We start from the raw sequence: 19,537 nt of genomic DNA on the forward strand, positions 1-19,537 counted from the left end.
GATATTTTTATCGGTTACATATTAGGATAAAATCTTTAATGTGAAAAGATATTTTTTTTATTTGTAAATAATTTAAATCCTAAATCATTATTCGTTGTTTTTTAAAAAATAAATATATTAAAAAATAACCAAAACATGTATATTATTTATCTTCTATTTCGATAGAATCACCAACTTTGTTCACACCTATATCTCTTCCATCCAATCAAAATGGATAAATAAAACATGTTAGCATAAATAAAATTAATCTTTATAGTCTTATAAAATAAATCAATATATTTACCAGGACGTGAAAAATTATTGTGAAATTGATCTAAAAATTTTAATTGTACAAAATCAAATCTATGCATTGGAATTTTTTCATCGTCCCCAATCGCCCGAACAATAATATTTTGAAAAATTAAATCATTATTTTGTTGTCACTGGCAATGCGTGCGATATTGCTTCTTATTTGTAAGGATTGAAAAGTATCTAAATTGAGTAAACTTTTCTTTTGAATTGATTTTGAACGAAATTGTACAAAGTTGGCTTTAATTGAGGCATGAACGCAATCAATCATTCACCCCGAATTGAAAAATACGTATAATTAAGGAATAATTTTTATTTCTTGTCATAAACACTATCAAGATTATCTTAGATATATAAATCCTATATCTAAAGATGATTTTTTTAAAATCTCAAGAAAAGATATTTTCATATTTGATTTTTTATTTCTATTTAATAATTTCACACAAAAAAAAAAATTAATTAAAGTGTTATTGCCTATTACAAAAGTATTATTTTTTTTTAATGTAATTTATAATGCGACTTTATTTATTGTTGTTATGTATTTTATTTGTGGTTGTTAGTTATATGACAATTGAATTTAAAAATATAAATAATTGTAAATATAATATCTTTCAAAAAAAAATTGTAAATATGATAATTTATTGGTTACATAAGGATAAAATCTTTTATGTGAAAAGATTTTTTTTATTTTTTTTATTTTTTACATATTTAAATCCTAAATTATTATTCGTTGATTTTTTTAAAATAGAAATATTAAAAAAATAATAAAAACATGTATACTATTTATCTTCTATTTCTTCATCTAATAAAACTGGATAAATAAAACATGTTAGCAAAAATAAAATTTATATAAAAGTAATCTTTATAGTCTTATAAAATAAATCAATAAAATTTTTGAAAAATTGATCTAAAAATTGTAATTGTACAACATCAAATCTATGCATTGGAATTTTTAATCGTCCCCAGTCGCCGCTTCTTATTTGTAACGATTGAAAAGTAACTAATGGAGTAAACTTTTCTTTCAATTAATTTTGGACGAAACTATACAAAGTTGGCTTTAATTGAGGCATGAACGTTAATTTGTTCAATTAAGTTAATTTGATGACTTGATTAAGCTACTAAATCACAAAAGAATTGTTTTAATCATAAAATTAATTAATAAAAACTAAAAAGGTTTATAAAAAAATTTAATAAATGTAAACGATTTATATAGATATAATACCTTATCATACTTTGTTTGAATTTAATTCGTTGATTAATTAAATTAGATCTGCATATAAAAACAAAATTCAGAAAACAAAACATAAACATATAATCATTAAGCATTTTTCCAAATAAACACAATGTAAGCAATAATCACAAATATACATTTAAACATGAATTTTAAAAATAAAACTAAAAATTACGCAGCCACTGATGACCTAAAACTGACACAAAATTATGACACAAAATTCGCTTGATTTGGTTTTGTATTGATATGAAATTTTATTGGTGTTGTAAGATGTGTCAATTTATAGTGGTAGACATCAAAATTTTTAATTTAATTATTATTAAGAAATAATTTTTATTTCTTATCATAAACACCATCAAAATTATCTTAGATGTATAAATCCTATATCTAAAGATAATTGTTTTCTTAAAAGATAATTTTTAGTTTTTTAAATAATTTAAATCCTTATAAATCACTATTCGTTGTTTTTAACTATGTGGCAAAATTCTTAAATCTCATTCGTCACTTTTGTTTAGGTGGCAAGTGAATTTTTTAATTCTAAAATAAAATAGAAATCTAATTTTTAATTGGTCAAAAATATACCTTTGCTTATGTGGCACGTCGAATGCTCTCCAAAAATGCCTACTTTATTTATATATATTAGATTAATTAAACCCCGATATCCTTTTTTTCACTTAATTAGCAAAACTTCACTATATATTTTTTATGGATCTTGCTTACAAGCGCCCCAGGGTGTTAGATAAATAATTAATATATTACTTTAAATAGTACGTATTAAGTTCGGAATGCATGACAAAATCACGAGTCGATTGGTATAATTAATGTTAAATTTACTTTAAAATTTCCACAAAATCACGAGTTGATAAATAATTAATATCAAATGCCCCGGGGCCCTTGTTAGCTTTTTTGATCTGTTCTTGCTTGCTTATACTACGTTACTCCCTATGTGTTGTTCGTTTGTAATCCTTAGAGATTCAATTATTGCAAGTGATATTTCATTTATTTATATTTTGAAAAATATACTGAAATAAGAAGGAAAAAAAATACTCATGATGGCAAAAATTATTAAGATTAGCAACTAATGGAATGACTATATTTTAATTTCAAGATTTTGACATGAGTGGAACCAAATGAACATAATTGTGATGCGAGTGGATATATCATACGGAGTATATGTGTGATTGTAATAATATTAAATGACACGCATAGGAATTTGAATGAATGTGGGATGGTGCTATTTTACACAATTTACCCTCATTAATATGTACAATTTTATTTTGCCTTTATTAATGTTAATTGTTCTTTTTTTTTTTCATTAATGTTAATTGCCTTTTGGAACTTTTTAGAATAGTACGCAGATATTTATATTCCTAAAGTATTTATTTAGTTTCCCTTATTAATGTATTCAATAACTGAAAAACTCCCTGAACATAGCTAATTATGGCACACACCTTAGCCATTCTAGTGATTATAAAATTAAATGAAACGCATTAAATTATGAATGTGGGGCGGTGTTGTGCTTGTAACACCTGCACCATGCTATTATGTACTTCGTAGGATTTTATGCAAATTAGCCTATGTATACACTAGGTCTTGAAGGAATTCCAGAATATATATCAGTCGAAAATTGTTGAGATTGTTTGATGGATGAATGTATATATAGGAGCTAGGTCCTCTTGGAGTCTTGGGGCATCGTGAGAGGGGTGACTATCCTATGACACATTTGGGATGTTTTTGTATTGCTATTTACGTACAAAGTTTGACACGATTTATTACAACTATACAAAATACATATGATATCATGTAACATATTGTTGAATTAATTAAGAGATATATTTCAATATATCAAATTTTTATATTTTTACATATTTTTTAATTAAAGTTATTAATAATCAGTGTCGTGTCTGACAAAGATACGGATCAAACTGTTGCATTTAAGAATAACAAAGAGATTACTACGTAACCTTTAATTACCAAACAGGGCTACGCTGATAATATTCTATCTATCATGTCCACATAGACAATTTTCTTAAGAAGATAGGTCATCCGTTTTATTTTTCTTTTTAAAGATCATTTTCATTTGAGAAATGTTCATGACGGCCGAATTAGTCCAAATGGTTTCTTTCCAACTGTCGGTTTCCATTTTAATTTGATGTTGGTGTTTTAAAGGGTCAAACAAGAAAGCATCATCTTACCAACAAGTGCATACTTCTCATGCCACAAATATTAATTAAATTTATAAATTTGTGGCTTCTTATATGTTTTAATCATCTGTCATTTCTATTGCAATTTAAAATTAATTCCATTTTATATCAAAAGTCTAAATCTTTTAGTTAGGAGGTATCTGTCTTATCCTCAAATTAACGTGTAGTATTAGTATAATTGATTAATAGTAGTAATATTTGGTTTTACACTTATAAAGTTTTAACTTTTTTACATATTTTTAGCCACCTAACTAATGGCTTTTCTTACAAGGTTGTTGTTGTCCATTTCAAGTCCAAGGAAACATCATGGTATCACTTTTGCCTAACCTTAATTTTATATTTACTATTCCTAGATAAATGCCCTTTAGTTGAGGATACTAATAATAAAACTATAAGTTTTAGGGATGAATAATATTCATGTAATTAAGTTAATTATTTTCTAATCAAACTACAAAATTGTCAATATTAATATCAATACAATTTTCTTTCAAAAAAAAAAAAAATATCAATACAATTTTTATATGTTATTTTATATTTAATTAAAGGCTTTCAATAATGCCGCAAAATTGTATGAAATTCAACATTAGTCTAAATTTCAAGAACGGAATGTGTATAATGATTTATATATTGGATCAAAAGTAATATATATTCTTATGAGTCGACAGATTACTTTCCTAAACGATTAAAATTAGGGCTAATGTAGATTACTATCCTAAACGACTAACATTAGGGATCATATATTTTCACTTGGGGTTTCCTATTACTGATTTACTGTCTCATTCTAGCTAAGGTGGTTCTATTTCTATCGTTGCCTCTTCTTCTATCTACTATCCATATACTGCATATTGATGTTCATGTATGCTACTCAAAATTCGACATGCTTGAGTTTATAGCTATTTGTTATGGATACAACTATACAAGGGAGTTACGTACTATATTATTCTCCCAATCACTGTCCATTTTTATAGTACTTGTATTCAGCCCCGTAGCAAGGCCAGGGCAGGTGGGGCAACCGCCCTGGGCCCATCACAGTAAAGCTCAATTTAGTTATAATCAAGGCCCCAAATTATGTAATTAGAAAGAAAAAAAAAATAAGGGTACTCCATGTTCGAGTAATTCTCAACAGTTTTCAAAGTAGATTAAAGTCATTAAATACATCATTCCCTTGATTTTCGGTCCTTTTAGTTTTCTATAATTAAATTTATTTAATATTCTAAAAATTTAATTTCTGGAGTAATATAGTACTCGTAGTATCTCTTTAAATTAGTTTTTCCAAAACCAACCCAAAGTCAAAGTATTCCCTAATAAATATGCTAATTAACTATGAGTATCTCTTAAATTATCAATGCTGGGCAATGTCAATTCTGTTTGGCTTCGACTGTCTATCGTCACTCTCTCATCAAATCAAATTATGTTATATTTTCTAATAGTTCAAGTTTCATGTTCAATTTATCAATTCTTTCATTTTTAAACTTTTATCTCTTGTTTTTTTATATAATTAATATAATTTGTTCAAAAAAATAATTAATACTCCGTATAATTTGTGTTTGGTGATTTTAATTTAATTTTCTAAGGTTTTTATTCGACAAATTGAATTTAATCAAGAAAAATAAAATAAGCAACAACAAAAATTCTAGTTTCATTGAGTTTGTTTTCTTATTCTTTGGCGTGGAATAAAATGATGAATAGAAATATGGAACAATGACTTCTTATTATTTGCTCTTATAAATTAAACAAATGATTTGACTTTCTACTTACACGATTCATCAGTTCATGGCTATATACATCAAATTATTTAAAAAAAAAAAAAATACACTCTGTACTTCTTTTTAGTAGGAAAACTAGGTTAAATCCCGTGCAATGCACGGTTGTTAAATATTTTTGACTATTTTATTATAAATTTTTTAATTTGAGTATTAAAAAATATAGAGTATATTAAAAATAAAAGCATGCAAGAGAAAATATTTTTAAAACATGTAATAGTTATAAACTTATAATGGATAGTTTAATCTTTTAGGAAAAGATTTATATTTTATAGTATAAAACAAACACAATTATGTCATAATTTATTTTTTCCTTAAGTAACAACAATTTATTTAGAAGGTACTTTTGGCGGGAAATTTTTTGATAATACGTTGACAAGTGTGTCTTAAGATTCGCCTTTAGTAGTATGTAATTGATGATTAAAAATAAAAGCATGCAAGAGAAAATATTTTTAAAACATGTAATAGTTATAAACTTATAATGGATAGTTTAATCTTTTAGGAAAAGATTTATATTTTATAGTATAAAACAAACACAATTATGTCATAATTTATTTTTTCCTTAAGTAACAACAATTTATTTAGAAGGTACTTTTGGCGGGAAATTTTTTGATAATACGTTGACAAGTGTGTCTTAAGATTCGCCTTTAGTAGTATGTAATTGATTGATTGATTGATTGATTTCGATAAATTAACAATACATCACTAAAATATTTACTACTTTGTATCTTTTATTTTTCAGATTTGATATTAGAATTTCGGAGTTAAAATTGAAGTGGCTAGTCTTTTTTCTTTACCAAAAAAAAAAAACAAAAAAAAAAACTCAAGACGAAATTATAAAAACAATACGAGTACTTTTCTTTAAAAAAAATTAAAAAAAAAAAAACTTATTAATTAGGGTCTCACATCATATATTCGCCCCATGCCACCAATATCTCATAAACGGGCCTGCTTGTATTGTTATTTGTGGAGGTAGGTTTCACTCTACTTCTTGTGGTCATTTGTAAAATTAGACTTTCGAGTTTTCTAATCAATAAATGTAAATGAATGGCATTAATCTTAATAACATAAGAGAATTGAAGAAGGTAAGGAAATTAGAGGTAAACAATGGTGGATTTCTAATATAATCAAATCTAATATAATACTCGTAATAGCACTTTGTAGTACATGTCAATTCTACAAAGTAGTTCGTATTAATTAGTTACCAATTTTCATGCTATCAATATATTTCACGAAAAACAATGAACTTGGTGAGCATGGGTGAAAAAGGGGTTTTTTTTTTCTTTAATTAACATATACCTTTATATCGAACTAAATTACACATTGAGTTGTAGTTTGTATTAATTAGTTACCAATTTCCACGCTATCAACATACTTCACGAAAAACAAAGAACTTGGTGAGCATGGGCGAAAAAGGTTTTTTTTTTTTTTTTTTTTTTTTTCTCTTCTTCTTCTTTAACATATACCCTTATATCGAACTAAATTACACATCGAGTTGTAGTTTGTATTAATTAGTTACCAATTTCCATACTATATATCAACATACTTCACAAAAAACAAAGAACTTGGTGAGCATGGGCGAAAAAGGTTTTTTTTTTTTTTTTTTTTTTTCCTTCTTCTTTAATTAACATATACCCTTATATTGAACTAAATTACACATTGAGTTGTAGTTTGTATTAATTGGTTACCAATTTCCATGCTATCAACATGCTTCACGAAAAACAAAGAACTTAGTGAGCATGGGCGAAAAAATGTTTTTTTTTTCTTCTTTAATTAACATATACCCTAATATCGAACTAAATTACACATTGAGCTGTAGTTCGTACGAGTATTAATTAAATACCAATTTTTATGCTATCAACGTACTTCACGAAAAACAAAGAACTTGATGAGCATGGGCGAAAAAGTTTTTTTTTTTTTTTTCTTCCCTTAATTAACATATGACCTTATATCGAGCTAAATTATTATATTGAGCTAAACCAATTCAACTCTTACACACATACAATAAGCTCTTGAGATCTTTAGCTTTAAAAGAAGTCGATCGGTCGCTTGAAATATGCTCTTGTTGCATTAGGAGGGAGTAATATCTTTAAGTATGTGCAGTTAAAAGTTAATATGTTATGAAAAGCTATTACAGTATCTATAATTTGCATACAGTATTAAAATAAAACATGATCATATTTTCTCTCTGTTCAAATTGAATATTTAAATGGAACAAAAAACAATTAAAAAGATAAGAGCTTTAAGTTACAAATTTAAAATCAAGTAAGCACCAACTCATATTATAGTACAACAAAAGTATGGTAAAAGTTTTGATAAAACTATAATTAATCAAGGTAGTTGTTGTATATCTATTATTTAGTGGCACTTTTCGTATATCCTGCGTTCATTTCTTCATTTAATTTGCAGGATCAACTTTATTCTTCATCTTATCAAATTATTTATCATCTTTTTTAATTCTCGTTATTGAACAATTTGCCTAGGCTAATCACTATTGTTGCGGATATCGGTTTAAGCAGGGAACATGTTTAATCAGTATTTAATACTTGCACAATAAGAGCAACTTCAATGGCAAGCTAATTGTCAAATTAGCTTGCCATGCCACATAAGATTTTAAGCTAATTATCATTTTAGCTATTAGCTAACTAGTAGTTGTTGAATAGAAAATACATAGAAAGAGTTTAATTGGTGCAATGAGCATTTTATTTTGACAAGTTTAATTCCCAAGCAAATTAGCTCGACAAAGCTAATTTGATTAGCCAAGCTAATTAAGTTTTCTAGCTTCAATAGTCAAGCTAATACCTAGGGAATTATTGAAATTGCAAGCAAGTCCCTAGTTATAACATTGGAGTTGTTCTAAAATTAGCTATCAAGTTAAGGGGTGGTTTGAACTGAGGAACCCACTCTGATGGCAAATTAAGATATAGATTAATATGAGTAGAAAGTGAACTTAAAAAAAAAATCGATTATATTGAGAATTATATACCTCTATAATGTACGGAGTATTTAGGCTTAGGTAGTTTTAGAAGTTTCAAGCAGGTGTCATGTAGGGGTGGATCGCAAAAGTAAGTATATATTAACAATTAAAAATTATTAGATCAAAGAACATTCATACCCTTATCCCCTGCCTTTTAAATTGTTGTTGATCTCGGCATGTTAAGACTTTGGTGGGTAACTCTTTCAATTTAGGCCTTCTACAAAGAAGGGTTGTGTATAATGGGATGTTTACACACCCTTTGTTTAACAACTTTAATCACCCTTAATCACATAAAAGTTACTTCATAGACGACTGACTTCTTAATAAGACATGGTAATAATGTATGATTAAGTCTGTTCTAAGCAATTCATCATCGCGCACAAGACCTATCGAGTAACTAATCCTATATTAAATCCTATCTTAGTAATCTTACAGATTCTATACTTGTACACTACGGAAAGAGCAAGAAAATTCCGGGAATACAAAATCAGCACTTAACTGTTACACTTAGGTTAACCGTTACACCCACTTCTCATCCTCCATAATTTTTCTTTTCAATACTTATATTTGACACTTCAAAATCAATACATTAAAACCTTTGATTTACTTGATTATTTACCCTCCTGAAAGATAAGAATTTTAAGACTCAAAAACTCTGAATAAAAAGCTCTTGTTTCAAGAAAACAGACCCACAGCTTTTACTATTTCTGGTAACCTCTTTCTCTCATTTCCTCTTCTTCTCATTTCAGCTCACCAAATCAAAACCACTATATAAACATAAGCACGCCAAGAAATACATGCACACCTTCTCATATAACTCATGCTATTCTTACTTTCATACAACTACTACATACATACTTCTGCTCATTCTAACTTCATGAATAAGCAGCACTTCAACAACATGACTTCTTCCCCTTACTCGTTTTTTCCTTTCGCCTCTGACATCATGATCGGAGGAGGAGGAGGAAGAGGAGGGGGAGCCATTTCACGGCGAGTCTTTTCATTACATGATGTTCAAATACTAGAAATTTTCCTTGCTATCGCGGTCTTTATAGTGATACATTCTCTAAGGCAAAGGAAGTATCATGGTATGCCAGTATGGCCATTTGTAGGTATGTTGCCTTCCTTGATTTTTGGACTAAGGCAGAATTTGTATGAGTGGCTTACTGAGATTACTAATCGTCAGAACGGGACGTTCCACTTCAAGGGACCCTGGTTCAGCAACCTTCAGTGTGTGGTGACTTCGGATCCTAGAAACTTGGAGCACCTTCTGAAGGCAAAGTTCTCCAACTTTCCTAAGGGAGGGTATTTTCGAAACACTCTGAAAGACCTTCTTGGGGATGGGATCTTTAACGCGGATAATGAGACTTGGTCCAAGCAAAGGAAGACGGCGAGCATTGAGTTTCACTCAGCAAGGTTTCGACAACTGACTGCTGAGTCCTTGTTCGAGTTAGTCCATAAGAGGCTAATACCTGTCCTAGAGGAATCACAGAAAAATTCTCTGCCTATTGACTTACAAGATGTCCTCTTAAGAATGACATTTGATAATGTCTGCATGATAGCTTTCGGGGTTGATCCTGGATGTTTAAGCCTAGGACTCCCTGAAATACCATTTGCTCGTGCATTCGAGAAAGCAACTGAAGCCACAGTTCTTCGATTTGTCACTCCAACCTGTGTATGGCAAACAATGAGGTACCTTAACCTTGGACCAGAGAAAGAGCTGAAAGAATCAATCACAGGAGTAAACAAATTTGCTGATGAAGTTATCAGAACGCGAAAGAAGGAGCTTTCCTTGCAAGATGACAACAGCAAGGAGAGATCTGATTTACTGACTGTGTTTATGAGGTTAAAGGATGAAAAGGGTCAGCCATTTTCTGACAAGTTTTTAAGAGATATTTGTGTAAACTTCATCCTTGCAGGAAGAGATACCTCATCTGTGGCACTCAGCTGGTTTTTCTGGCTTATTGATCAGCACCCAGAGATCGAGCAGAAGATTCTAGCTGAGATAGGCAGAATCATACGCGAAAGGGAAGTCACTGACAATGCCGGAACTAGAGGTCCAGTCAGTTTCCATCCAGAGGAGATTAAGACGATGGATTATCTACACGCCGCTATCTCAGAGGCCCTGAGGTTGTACCCTTCAGTGCCAGTTGATCATAAGGAGGTAAAATACTCTGTTTCCTTTCTTTCTTTCTTTTTAAACAATTGTTTACATCATTTTTTTGTGTTCATGAAAAAAGTTCCAGAATAAGGCATCTTAAACTGTCAATTTAGCACTCAATCAATGAATCAAGTGCCAGAAAACCAAAGATAAGTTGATGTCTTATCAGCCTTAATACCCCCTAAGCATGCACTTATGCGCGAAATTCATTAGACAAACCTTCAGCATGAAACCCGGCCATCTACTAGTTTCTAAGTGTCAAGCCGTTCATATCTAGAGCTTGTCTTAGCAAAGCTGACCCAACCCGAAATAGACAGACCTTAATCCACAATTAGGTAAATCGGTTATGACTTGAACCGACTAGGATATTTATATCATTACAATTGAATTGATTCATTTTATCATAAATTCATAATACACTAGTAATTGTCAATAGACCAAAATCTGACTTGACTCATACATGACAATCAAATTGAAACCGAAGCAAATGAGTCATCAACTGTATATATCATCTAAAATTTCACAACCCCACTAACAACCCATGTTGTAACTTAATACCATAAACTTGGCTTCAAATAATACCACTAGATCAAACGTCAAATCATCAAGTTGTCAAAGGAAAAAAAAAACATCATTGATTTCTGACAGAATGATAAGAAGAATTAATAAGGAAGATAAGAGAAGGACAGCTCCTACGTTGGTTCTCTACAAACATTAACTAAAATTCTACATACTTGATGAATGTACAGGTTGTTGAAGACGACGTCTTCCCAGATGGGACAGTGCTAAAGAAAGGAACCAAGGTAATATACGCTATCTACTCGATGGGAAGAATGGAGGCTATCTGGGGTAAGGACTGCAGGGAGTACAAGCCGGAGAGGTGGCTTAGAGATGGACGGTTCATGAGTGAGTCTGCATACAAGTTTACAGCTTTTAATGGTGGACCTAGACTATGTTTAGGCAAGGACTTTGCTTATTACCAAATGAAGTTTGCTGCAGCCTCAATTCTATACCGATATCACGTAAAGGTGGTGGAAAATCACCCTGTTGAACCAAAGCTCGCGCTGACTATGTACATGAAACATGGACTACAAGTAAATCTCATCAGGCGCGATGAAGCTGAGCTGCATAAGTTCCTCAGGGTTAGATACTAGAAGTGTTAAGTTTGACAAGGTTGTGTGTAATGTTTTCTGTTTTAGCTATTTTTTTGTGATTGGATTTGTAAAAGAATACAATATGATTTAGAGTAATTTGAGAAGACATACAGAAGTAACAGAACATACATTCTTAGGGTGAAAGATTGTCTTCAACAGTGTGCATTTAGGTATGTCAATAATCATAGGTTTTGATATTAAAATTTTGAATGAAGCATTCAGAATAATATGTTTATGGTTTTCCTCTTCTATACAAAATAATATAATGTGTTTCCCTTTATCACAGTGTCATTTTCAAAGAATTTAGCTAAAGTACAATCTTACATCATCACATTACCAATGTTTTCATTCTTTGAAATTCTTATACTCCGTAACTCTATCTTTAATTATACACCTACTAAATTTAGAAAGTGGCATATTATTTTAGGACGTACTAAAACAGAAATATGACCAGATCGTAAGGAGTACTACCTTTACTCTCGATCTTATCATCATTTATATACCTTAATTGTTACATTTTCTTTCTATCCGTTGTGAAAGATCAAAGAGTAAAGGAAGAGTGCATATAGTTTAGAAAAGGTAACCTCTATCAATGGCCTATGGATGCTCCAAGTATCATAGCAACCAGGTTAACTGCATCGCTGTCTCGGCGTCTCACCCATGTTAATTTTAGATAGGTAAAGTCAGCTAATAGCCATCCATGTACCATGGCATAAAATTTAAGAATATGAAGAAGTTCTATTTCTGGTCATTAGTCCTCCTTGACTACTTAAGGGTCTACTGAGGCTCTATTTTGTAGGACATAAGTAGTCGTTACACCAATTGTGAGGTTTCGTGATTGTCGTAATTTGCAGTCTAGGTACTACCTCTGTTCCGTATTAGTTTGCATACATGTCAATAAGTCATTAGTACAAAATACGAGTACGATAGTACATAGAAAGAGATCACACATTTTTTTTATACTCCCTCCGCCCACAATCATGTGCAACAAAGGAATTTTCCATATTTTATATCTCACAAATAATACTCCTTTGTTGCACATAATTATGGGCGGAGGAAGTATCAAATGTGTACTTTAGGGGAAAGGGAAAAGATAAAAGCAAAAAGTTTATTTGAAAAGGCAAGTGTGCAATTTACGAGTTACGACAATCAATAAGGGCAAGAGTCATTGATAAGGGATGGAGTGAAAGAGGAGATAGTTGTTAAAAGTAAAAAGAAATTAAACTTCAATGAAACTTGTTGATAAACTAGTTAAACAATTTCAACCTCCAAACGCTATCTATAAACACTTCTAAACCAAACAATTATTAGTAAAGTTTTGACTCATCGGCCAAAGAACATAACCCAATTGATAGAGTATAAAATATATTCCTGAGCCTCAACCATCAACCAGGAATATGTTTTATACTCCATCACTAAGTTTATTGAGTACTAACAAAGCAACAAAATCAATAACTAATGCATCTTGATAGGCCGTAAAATTCAAGTGATTACGTTGGAGTTAAGTCGAATAGCTTCTCCTATGCTAGCTATTGGCTTCCTAACACAGCTAAATCTATGCTCACAAGTATGCTATTCATTGCAGTTGTTTAACTGCAGTGGATAGCACAGGATTAATTACTGCCACAAAGGGGAGGACCATCTCCAAACAATTGGAAAAAAAACTGAGTCATAAACATTTAAGATCTAACCAATGAGAGATGGGTGCCGCCCTGACGAATGACTAGGTTCAGGAAAGTCAGATTAGATATAACCCATACCCTTGAAATGATGGTAAAGTCAATTTCTCAGGCCATTTGGTCTGTAAAATTAATCTCATATACATGAACATGGCTACATCTACTGCACCCACCCCCAAATAAGGAATCTGGATCATGAAAAGGTATTAGCTTAGTTACATAGTACGTACATTAATTGCCCACATGTTATTTATGAATGAGCTTGGTACCAACTCATATAAATTATACTCCCGCCATCCCTGTTTACTTGCCCATAGCCATTTACGCATGATTCTATGCAGGTGAAGAAGTAAGGAGAAAAAATATGGGTGGGTAAACGTGGAGCCCAACTCGAAAGAATATTGTGTAGGGAAGAAAAAATTTAAAAAGAAAATCGGACAAATGAATTGGACACTTTATTAATTACAATGGGGCAAGTAATAAAGGATTGAAAGAGTAAGTTGTTTATGGATATACGCTTTACCCATAAAAGCGTAAGTTGGTAATGAGTAGTAAGGTTCAGATGCCCTGAATCCAAGTCAGGCCCATCATGAAACTATGAGAGAATATGAAAATTTATAAATACACTCAAATGAGTAAATGACCCCTTCAAGTCTTCAAGTCAGGAGCATGTATATGACCCTGTTTTAGTCTCGCGGTGATTCGTTTACTAGATTCAAGATTATAAGTCATACTCATAACCATGGCCCCTTTTCCCATATTGGAAGGAATGACAATCTGGTTTAAAACTTGAATGATTTATTAATTTCCTCCGTACTTTTCTATGAGATGTGATTAAAACCAAGAAAATAAAAGCCTAAATCAGAAGACCAGGCTGTGTCACCTGCTCAATAAACAGAAGAATAAGCATGAAGTTGAAGGTAGTTTACTTGATGCAACTATTTCAACACAATCATACTTCATTATAACAGCATGTTTCATTAAAGAGTCGTGTAAATAAACATGAAAATTATGCATTATGAATTCATGATATTCTGTTACAAGTCCCAATATTGGTACCGTCTATTCAAGCCCTCCCATTCCATTCTAGGTAGAACTCTTCTAGGTATTCTTCCATAAACTTGTGCCTTTTCTCTGCCCTCGTCCGCCCAGCCTAAACCATATACATGTAGGAAAAATTTATATTGATAAAAATAAATCTTCAAATTGACATTAAAGAAACTACTAAGACAAACAAGTGGAATGATAATGCAGGCACAGTACAAAGATCAGACACATTTGGTAAGTAACAGCGCTAATGGCTGTATTCTCAATTTAGAATTAAAAACACGGAAAAGGAAAGGATCATTCATAAACTGAATGAATGAACAAATAGACGACAATGAATAAAATCCAAATTTATAGTAGGAAAAGATGCAGTCTGAAGTTTTGAAGCCACATTTAGTAAGCTAATCTCATTCGTACCTGTGTTTTCATCAAATCCTTCAGTTTCAAAAGCTTCTCATGGAAATGATTCACAGTAGTCTGCTGATTTTTGTTCATGTACTCTTCTTTTGATATTGTAGAGCGTGGCTTAATGGCAGGATCATGAAGCACCCTGTTCCTACTTCCCCCAAAGGTGAAGCAACGAGCAATACCTGAAAGTAAAGGGGAAAAAATTAAGGTTTGTCCACATTCTTAATGCAAGCCTAATCATCATAACCATATTAAGATCAAGTTGAAGGTATTGGGCAAGTGTTACATGATCATCTGATCACTGTTCCAAAAGACAAAACCTTGTTCAATTCAGAAATCAGTAATAATCTTCATTGATTTGACAGCCTTTTCTGAATGGCCCTTATTCCTGTTTTCCTTATTCTTGAGAGAACGGATAGTTGAGTTAGGGAAGGAAGGGCGGTTATTGATAGAGTATGATTTTATCTTGGAGCGAAAGATGACGTGTTCTACAAATCATCATAATGAACAGTACTATGTAAATAAGCATGTTTTCTTCAGCCATTTGCATAGGTTTTAATAACCATTTTGCGATCAAGCAAACTGAATTCAGTGTGTCAAACAGAAAATGAGTAGTAGAGTTGGAAAAATTGGCAACACTTCTGGGTGTTATATACTTCAGGCAACCAAATAAACCATCCAATCAATATGAAGCTAACTAAGTTGCATTCAAGCTTCCCCTACTAAAGGTTTACATCAGGAGCTTCTTACACATATGAAATTGTTTAAGGTACTGATGTTAGAACAATGAATTAAGAAAGTACCAATAGCCCCAATAGCATCTAGACGATCTGCATCTTGTACCACCCCGAATTCCAGAGAGCATTCCTGATCTGAAATTCCTGCAAGCTCCTCTTTGAAACCTGCAAAGATCAACAATTTACCATAATACAAATCTGAATAATGGTCCAGTTACTTAAATAATCCACCATCTGCCTTATATTATCTATGCAAGCGCTAATAAGAAATCCTTGTTTTTTCAAGAGGAAAGAAGGAATGAGAAAAGTCACTGGCGGAATCGAATTGAGTATAATTGTCTACTGGCATAGATTATGGGGTCAAAAACAATGATTGAGTGGAAAATCAAGGGGATTATAAATTAAAAGCAAATACATCAAGTTATATGGTTAAACACGACAATGAAGGAATAGAACCTGTCAATGAGGGAAAACCCAGTCTACATTCTCAAGTCTCAACAATAAACAACGAGAGCATGGATTATTTATTAAGAGTTACAATCTCTAAATCCTCAAAGTCTCAAGAGCACTTTTAAGTGAAAGAGGAGAAGATCAGCTCAGAGTGAAGTATACAGCATCCCTAAGGTACTATGGGTATGTATGCAACAACCATATTCATAAGGTGAGCTTCAGTAATAATATACTATCTAAGACAATAATGCTGGTGTAGGTATGTCAAAGTGCAAAATTTCTCTTAATAGAGCCTAAGTGCAACATTTTCTACAAGTAGATGCTGGACAGCAGGAGAACAAACCCATTCTTTTTATAATATCCACTATCTTCATCTTCTTGTTCTCCTCTATGCCTTCCTTCTCAAGAAATTGCTCAACTAGATTTTCCTTGGCAGGATCTCTGCATTCCAAAGGCCAACATATGACCAAGGGGGAAAAAATCATACAGAGAAAATTGTCAGGGGCACAGAAGAGGACATTTCTACTATAAAAAAGAAAGCAGTAGAAGTCTGTGTCTTAGAGTATAAGATACAAGTTTCTTAGCAGTGCATTGATAATTGACGAAGCTTGACTGCTAAACCTCCTCTCCAAGGAATAACCAAGGGCCATGGTATTAAGTCCACAAAACCAGGGGGTAAATTCATGTAAAAATGCGTATAGTATTAACATATATAGAGCCATAGAGAGGAATGTGACAAAGGAAAGTCCTACTGGAAAGCAGGGGCATGCCTAAACCTGATATTCAACCATTCTAGCGGATTTCATTTTAAGCTCCAAAGGTATCCATAGCTCATTAGCAAATACTAATGGTTGCAAAACAGAAGAACGTAGCCATACTTTTGTCAAGCTTGATTGAAACAGAAGTTAGGCTTGCACATATAGGTTTTATTAGATAAAGCTCAATCAATGTATAGACTTTAGTACGCTAGACTTGATAGTCAAATAAACAAACTTTTGAAACAAAACTCGAAAACAATCAGGCTAAGAATTAAAGACTGAATAACTGACCTAGCGTACTTGTAGTCCCCTGCAAATCGGTCAGCCAAAGAAATAAACAATCAGTATTGGTAAAAACCATATTACCACATCAACTTTGGTAATGTTCATATGTTATGTGTTTAATTCTTTCAATTCAAACTTTTTACTTAAAAACTTTACTTCCAAGATGCAAGAAACTAGGATTACCTATATCATGTAACAGTGCAGCAAGTTCCACCTAAAAGCATAGAGGAAAAAAAAGTCGCTGAGTATGACATACTTCACAAATGCTAAGATATACTAATACTATCTGCTAGCCTTTATTCCACACATCACATAGTCCTTTATCTCTTTCAAGTACCAATTTAAGCATGCTATTGCACTTTACTATGGTAAAAGTCTCCAACAGATTACAAAGTGTTTATTTTTAATAAAGGTAACATTGTAACAATAAATACACATTTTTAGACACTTGCATACAGCAATCATTATGTGCAAGCAACTGTTATATTAGTAAAGGGAAATCCACCTTACGCGCTTTGAGGTGATACTTATTCAGTATTAATTTGTATCCTTCGATTAACACACAACTCATTGGAACCAAGCCACAAACCCAAGTCAATATTTGCACACTAATATAAGTCATAACTAGGGAGTGTTTAGTTGACTTACAAAACAACCAAATGTTCAAAGAACAAAAAAAGAAGGCTATTCTCTCATTGCTGGCATGATTGATTTTGATCAATCGTATTCCTCGATGGAAAAGGCAACAATATGACTATTCTTACCCTAAAAAGGTCTTATAATGATACTCTATAAGTTTAAACTAACAATACCACCAATGAAGAAAGCACTTTTAAAGTAGACCGCTCAAAGGTAGGACCATTCTAAACTACTCGAAAGTTAGGACCATTTTAAGTTATCGAAAGTTGAGACCTTTTAAAGTGAACTGACAATAACAGGGAATCGCATTGTCAACATTTCACAGTTCATAAGCTAAATTATGAGCCTTTCCGAGGTAATCTCCTATATTAACCCAAAAAAATTGAACCAAATGGCACAATAAACTCAACTACTCATTAAATGTAGGTCACACAACTTCACACTATGTACAACAACAGGTCAACATTGCATTTTCATAATAAATCGATAACTATAATATCAAAAGGTCACATATTTACACTTGATTAGCAACTTATTGTTAAATTAACAAGAAGATAAATTCGGAATTTCCCCTAAATAATTAAGAGAAAATAGGTCTAATCACATTCAAATTACTACTTAAAATTGACTAGTCATAAAACCCTCAAATTGTTCAATTGAAAAACTTAATCAAACAAAAATGAAATTGCAAAAAAGAAAGAGAAAAAGATGGCTTTTTTTTTACAATAAACATGGAATCTGGTGAAGCTGAGAGGCCTTCTTGAGAAGCAAGAGAAAGAGACAAGTCGCGAACTCGAAAGACGTGAGCAGCATCATGGGAAGCATCGTTGGCACTCATGTGTTCCTCAACCAACTTCTCTGCTCGTCTCACTGTCTCTCTCCTCTCCTCCATTTCAATGGCGGTTGGAGCTTTTGTCGATCGAAGAGGAACTATCTATGTGATGTTTTTTTGGCGCGTTGTTTGTTTCTTTGGCACCCTACTTTTCCGAGGGAGTCCCGATTAATCTTCGTAATAAACAAAAATCGATATCAAGTGCATTCGATAAATAAATCAATGGCATATTACAATCATGTTGATATTTTCGTAAATAATTAACATTTGTGCCTTTGTGGGACTTGCATTTAATAAAAGTTATTAACTTATTTACAATATAATGTCACTAGATAAACATTTTTTTGTTTAAGTGTCATGGGCGGGGATTTGGAATTTGACTTGGCGGTGGTTAGCGTCGCTGGTAATATTAAGTAATAAGTACCGCGAATCCACAACTCTATTTAGAGGGAAGTTATACTCTAGTTATAGATAAGAACTACTTAGTGACCCGGGCAATGCCCCGGGCTTGTTTATCTTCTTCATATTCAATTACGTACATGACAAATAATTACATGCATTATATCCTTTTTAAAAAAATGTAGTATTGTTTTCAAATTGGATGCACAAATGAATCATCAAACCAAAATTCAACCACCGAGCATAAGTAGTGAATAATACAAAACATTACACGCACTAACTTTGAGAGCTTTGAGTGAACTATAAAGAAAATCAACCAATGGAATCACATATTAAAATATAGCAATTCTTACAAAATACACAATCATTGAACCAAAATGCTACTTATTGCTTAAAACATATATAGCCCATAATTAATTCGGGGTGATTTATTAAAAGTGTAAAAATATGAGTTAAGTATGCAAAATATATCCATTGCATTCCAAGGTAAGTAGAGTAAACAAATACTTATGTAGCTCGATACTG

The 19,537-nt window shown here is 31.8% G+C and overlaps 2 protein-coding genes across 2 annotated transcripts; one reads left to right on the forward strand and one right to left on the reverse strand.

The window, feature by feature from the left end:
- Window positions 1-9,107: 9,107 nt before the first annotated feature.
- Window positions 9,108-12,058, forward strand: LOC145587324 (cytochrome P450 86B1-like). The gene is made up of 2 exons (XM_081644053.1): window positions 9,108-10,627; window positions 11,374-12,058. Exons 1-2 carry the CDS (start codon window positions 9,284-9,286, stop codon window positions 11,776-11,778), a joined length of 1,749 nt encoding a protein of 582 aa, XP_081500179.1. The 5' UTR covers window positions 9,108-9,283; the 3' UTR covers window positions 11,779-12,058.
- A 2,396-nt stretch (window positions 12,059-14,454) lies between these two features.
- LOC145587325 (uncharacterized) lies at window positions 14,455-18,764 on the reverse strand. The gene is made up of 7 exons (XM_081644054.1): window positions 18,506-18,764; window positions 17,326-17,356; window positions 17,149-17,167; window positions 16,443-16,540; window positions 15,716-15,814; window positions 14,922-15,094; window positions 14,455-14,610 (listed from the first exon to the last, which is right to left on the reverse strand). The coding sequence occupies exons 1-7, from the start codon at window positions 18,671-18,673 to the stop codon at window positions 14,524-14,526; spliced, it is 675 nt and encodes a 224-aa protein (XP_081500180.1). The 5' UTR covers window positions 18,674-18,764; the 3' UTR covers window positions 14,455-14,523.
- Between the last annotated feature and the right edge of the window lie 773 nt (window positions 18,765-19,537).

Source organism: Chenopodium album, chromosome 17 (genome assembly GCF_948465745.1).
Source record: "Chenopodium album chromosome 17, dcCheAlbu1.1, whole genome shotgun sequence".
NCBI lineage: Eukaryota > Viridiplantae > Streptophyta > Magnoliopsida > Caryophyllales > Amaranthaceae > Chenopodium > Chenopodium album.

Excerpts from the sequence above, each read along its gene's own strand:
- LOC145587325 (XM_081644054.1), bottom strand. The coding sequence starts at position 18,673 with ATGGAGGAGAGGAGAGAGACAGTGAGACGAGCAGAGAAGTTGGTTGAG. Across the intron at positions 17,357-18,505 it reads CACCAGATTCCATGTTTATT|GTGGAACTTGCTGCACTGTT; the intron begins GTAAAAAAAAAG and ends CTATGCTTTTAG. Across the intron at positions 15,815-16,442 it reads GGATATTATAAAAAGAATGG|GTTTCAAAGAGGAGCTTGCA; the intron begins GTTTGTTCTCCT and ends TGATCTTTGCAG.
- LOC145587324 (XM_081644053.1), top strand. The coding sequence starts at position 9,284 with ATGCTATTCTTACTTTCATACAACTACTACATACATACTTCTGCTCAT. Across the intron at positions 10,628-11,373 it reads TGCCAGTTGATCATAAGGAG|GTTGTTGAAGACGACGTCTT; the intron begins GTAAAATACTCT and ends ATGAATGTACAG.